Source organism: Triticum dicoccoides, unplaced genomic scaffold, assembly GCF_002162155.2.
Source record: "Triticum dicoccoides isolate Atlit2015 ecotype Zavitan unplaced genomic scaffold, WEW_v2.0 scaffold4090, whole genome shotgun sequence".
NCBI lineage: Eukaryota > Viridiplantae > Streptophyta > Magnoliopsida > Poales > Poaceae > Triticum > Triticum dicoccoides.
The window spans coordinates 1-2360 of record NW_021270118.1 but is presented as its reverse complement, the minus strand read 5'-3'; the positions used below and the strand labels follow the sequence as shown (position 1 = coordinate 2360).

The following is a 2360-nucleotide window of genomic DNA, read 5'->3' as shown; positions in this document are numbered from 1 at the left end:
AGTGAAGTTGTTTGATCTGAGACTAAGGATTCTAAGCATTGGAACCTGACTCCCAATCCATGGAGGGATAACACCAAAGAACATGTTATTCCCTAGATCCAGAGTGGTCAGGGAGTTGCAACCCTCTAGGACCGGCGGGAAAGCACCAACAAAGCCATTTCCGGCGAGATAAAGTGACCTAAGAGAGCAGTTGTAGCTTGCCACAGCCGCGGGAATTTTACCTGAGAAGGAGTTGTTGGATAGATCCATGAAACTCAGAGCCTTCAGGTTCCACCAGCAGTTCGGGAGCTTCCCCGTGAGCCGGTTATTAGATAGATCCATGAACACCAGATATTTGAGGTTGCACCAGCAGTCCGGGAGCTCCCCGGCAAGCAGATTGTCGGACAAATCTAGATTGCCAATGAGGAGGAGCCTGCAGAGCTGGTGTGGGACGTTACCAACGAGGCTGTTATTGTAGAGCCGGACGATGAAGAGACCGAGCATGTCACCGAGCTGCGGCCGAATGGAGCCGCTGAACCTATTGCTGCTGATGTCGAGGCCGACCAGCGAGTGGCAACCATCCAATAGTGGGAAAGCTCCAACAAAAGCATTTCGGGAGAGATCTAATGTGATGAGAGAGCAGTTATGGCTTACAGTAGCTGCCGGGAATTCACCTGAGAAGGAGTTATTGGCCAGGTGCATCTGCTGTAGAGCCTCCAGGTTCCACCAGCAATCCAGAAGCTTCCCGATGAGCATGTTGCTTGACAGGTCCATGACCTCCAGAGACCGGAGGTTGCACCAGCAGTTGGGAAGCTCTCCGCTGAGCTGGTTTTCAGAGATTCGCAGTATCCGTGTGGAGATGAGCCTGCAGAGCTGCCGTGGGATATTGCCGACGAGCCTGTTGCTGTTGAGAATGAGGTCGCCGAGGCTTGGCATGTCACCAAATTGCGGCGGGATGGAGCCATTGAAGCCATTATAGCTGAGGTCGAGTGATTTGAGGGAGCGCAGCCGCGAGATGCTGGCCGGGATGGCGCCGCCAAGGTGGTTGATGCTAAGGTCCAGATAGGCGAGCGCCGGGAACGCCACTGTGTCGAGCGTATCGAGCCCGCCTGATAGACCGAGTACATTTAGTCTTAGTTCCACCACGGCGCTTTCATTGTTGCAGTGCACCCGATCCCAGTCACAGACCGGCGTGGCCTGGGTCCAGTTAGATAGCGCGGTCGCGTTGACGAGGCTGGCCTTCCATGCTAGAAGGGCATCGGCCTCGGAAGACACCACGGCAACTGCCGTCGCCGGCATGGTGGCTGCCAGTAGCAGGAAGAGCGCGGCAGTGCCGGCGAGGTGCGCTTGGGTTGGTCTCCTCATGTTCGCGACCCTGCCCGCAGAAGATCGCGCACACACGCATATATATGGATGGATCGGCCGGCGGCAAATGGCGAGCGCGTCCATTTCCTGCGGCAGAAAATCATACTCCATGTGGTCTGCACCGTACCTGAGTTATTTACAGCAGTGTCCTGGCCCTCGTCATCTGTGTGCATACCGCCGGCCGGCAGACACCGTGACGAATAGCGCCGGCGAAGAGCACCAATCAAGCAACGCACACACATACACCAGGTCCAATAATGTCCAATCAAATGAATGTTTAGAAAGCCTAGTCTGAGACTAAGTACGTTGTGCTCAACTTCTTTAACAACCTAGTCTCAAACAAACTTAATGGGTAGTTTGATACGAAAGGAAATATAAAATATGGTTACAGAACTATTTAACCACATTTCAATGTTGCCCATCTCTACTCGAACAGTATCCAGCTGATAATTTCAAGGTGCACCTAAACTGATATGGACTGTTAATTGAACATAACCTAACGGCTGTTAGAAGTAGAGTATATCACCTTACGAGGTAGGTATGAGATTACGTCGAAGACAGCCTGCAAGATGCTCGGCTCCGATCCGGCCGGCTATTTCATGCTGAATCCAAGTTTTTTTTCTTTTAGTGACAACACAATTCTGTATCGTTCATAAACCAATTTGAAATTGCTTGCCGTCTTATGGTGAATCCAAGTGTTAACAGTACAGAAGAACAAAGCCCTGTATAGTTGAGTGTAATGGTTCTAGGGAATACTCCGAACACCCTCCTGATCGAGTCGTGCATCGCGAGAATCAAATTTTTTTCTCCGAGCGAGGTCAGACCATGGTGCGTGTGCTTCCACATGGAAGTTAACACAAGACTGTAAGAGGATTAGAAAGGAGATAATTGACATAATACGGTGTGTGTATTACTGAGCCTTGAGGGCGAATATATATAGAGGTACAAGACTTGGAGGGCAAGAAGGCTTCTAGAAATAAGATGAGAAGAATTCCTATCTAACTAGAAGAACGCCC

The 2360-nt window shown here is 50.8% G+C and overlaps 1 protein-coding gene across 1 annotated transcript; it reads right to left on the bottom strand.

Moving 5' to 3' along the window:
• Window positions 1-3: 3 nt before the first annotated feature.
• Window positions 4-1344, bottom strand: LOC119346152 (probably inactive leucine-rich repeat receptor-like protein kinase At2g25790; the record flags this gene model as incomplete). The annotated part of the gene is made up of 1 exon (XM_037615824.1): window positions 4-1344. A coding segment is annotated over exon 1 (1341 nt), but the record flags the coding sequence as incomplete, so codon positions are not given.
• Window positions 1345-2360: the final 1016 nt, after the last annotated feature.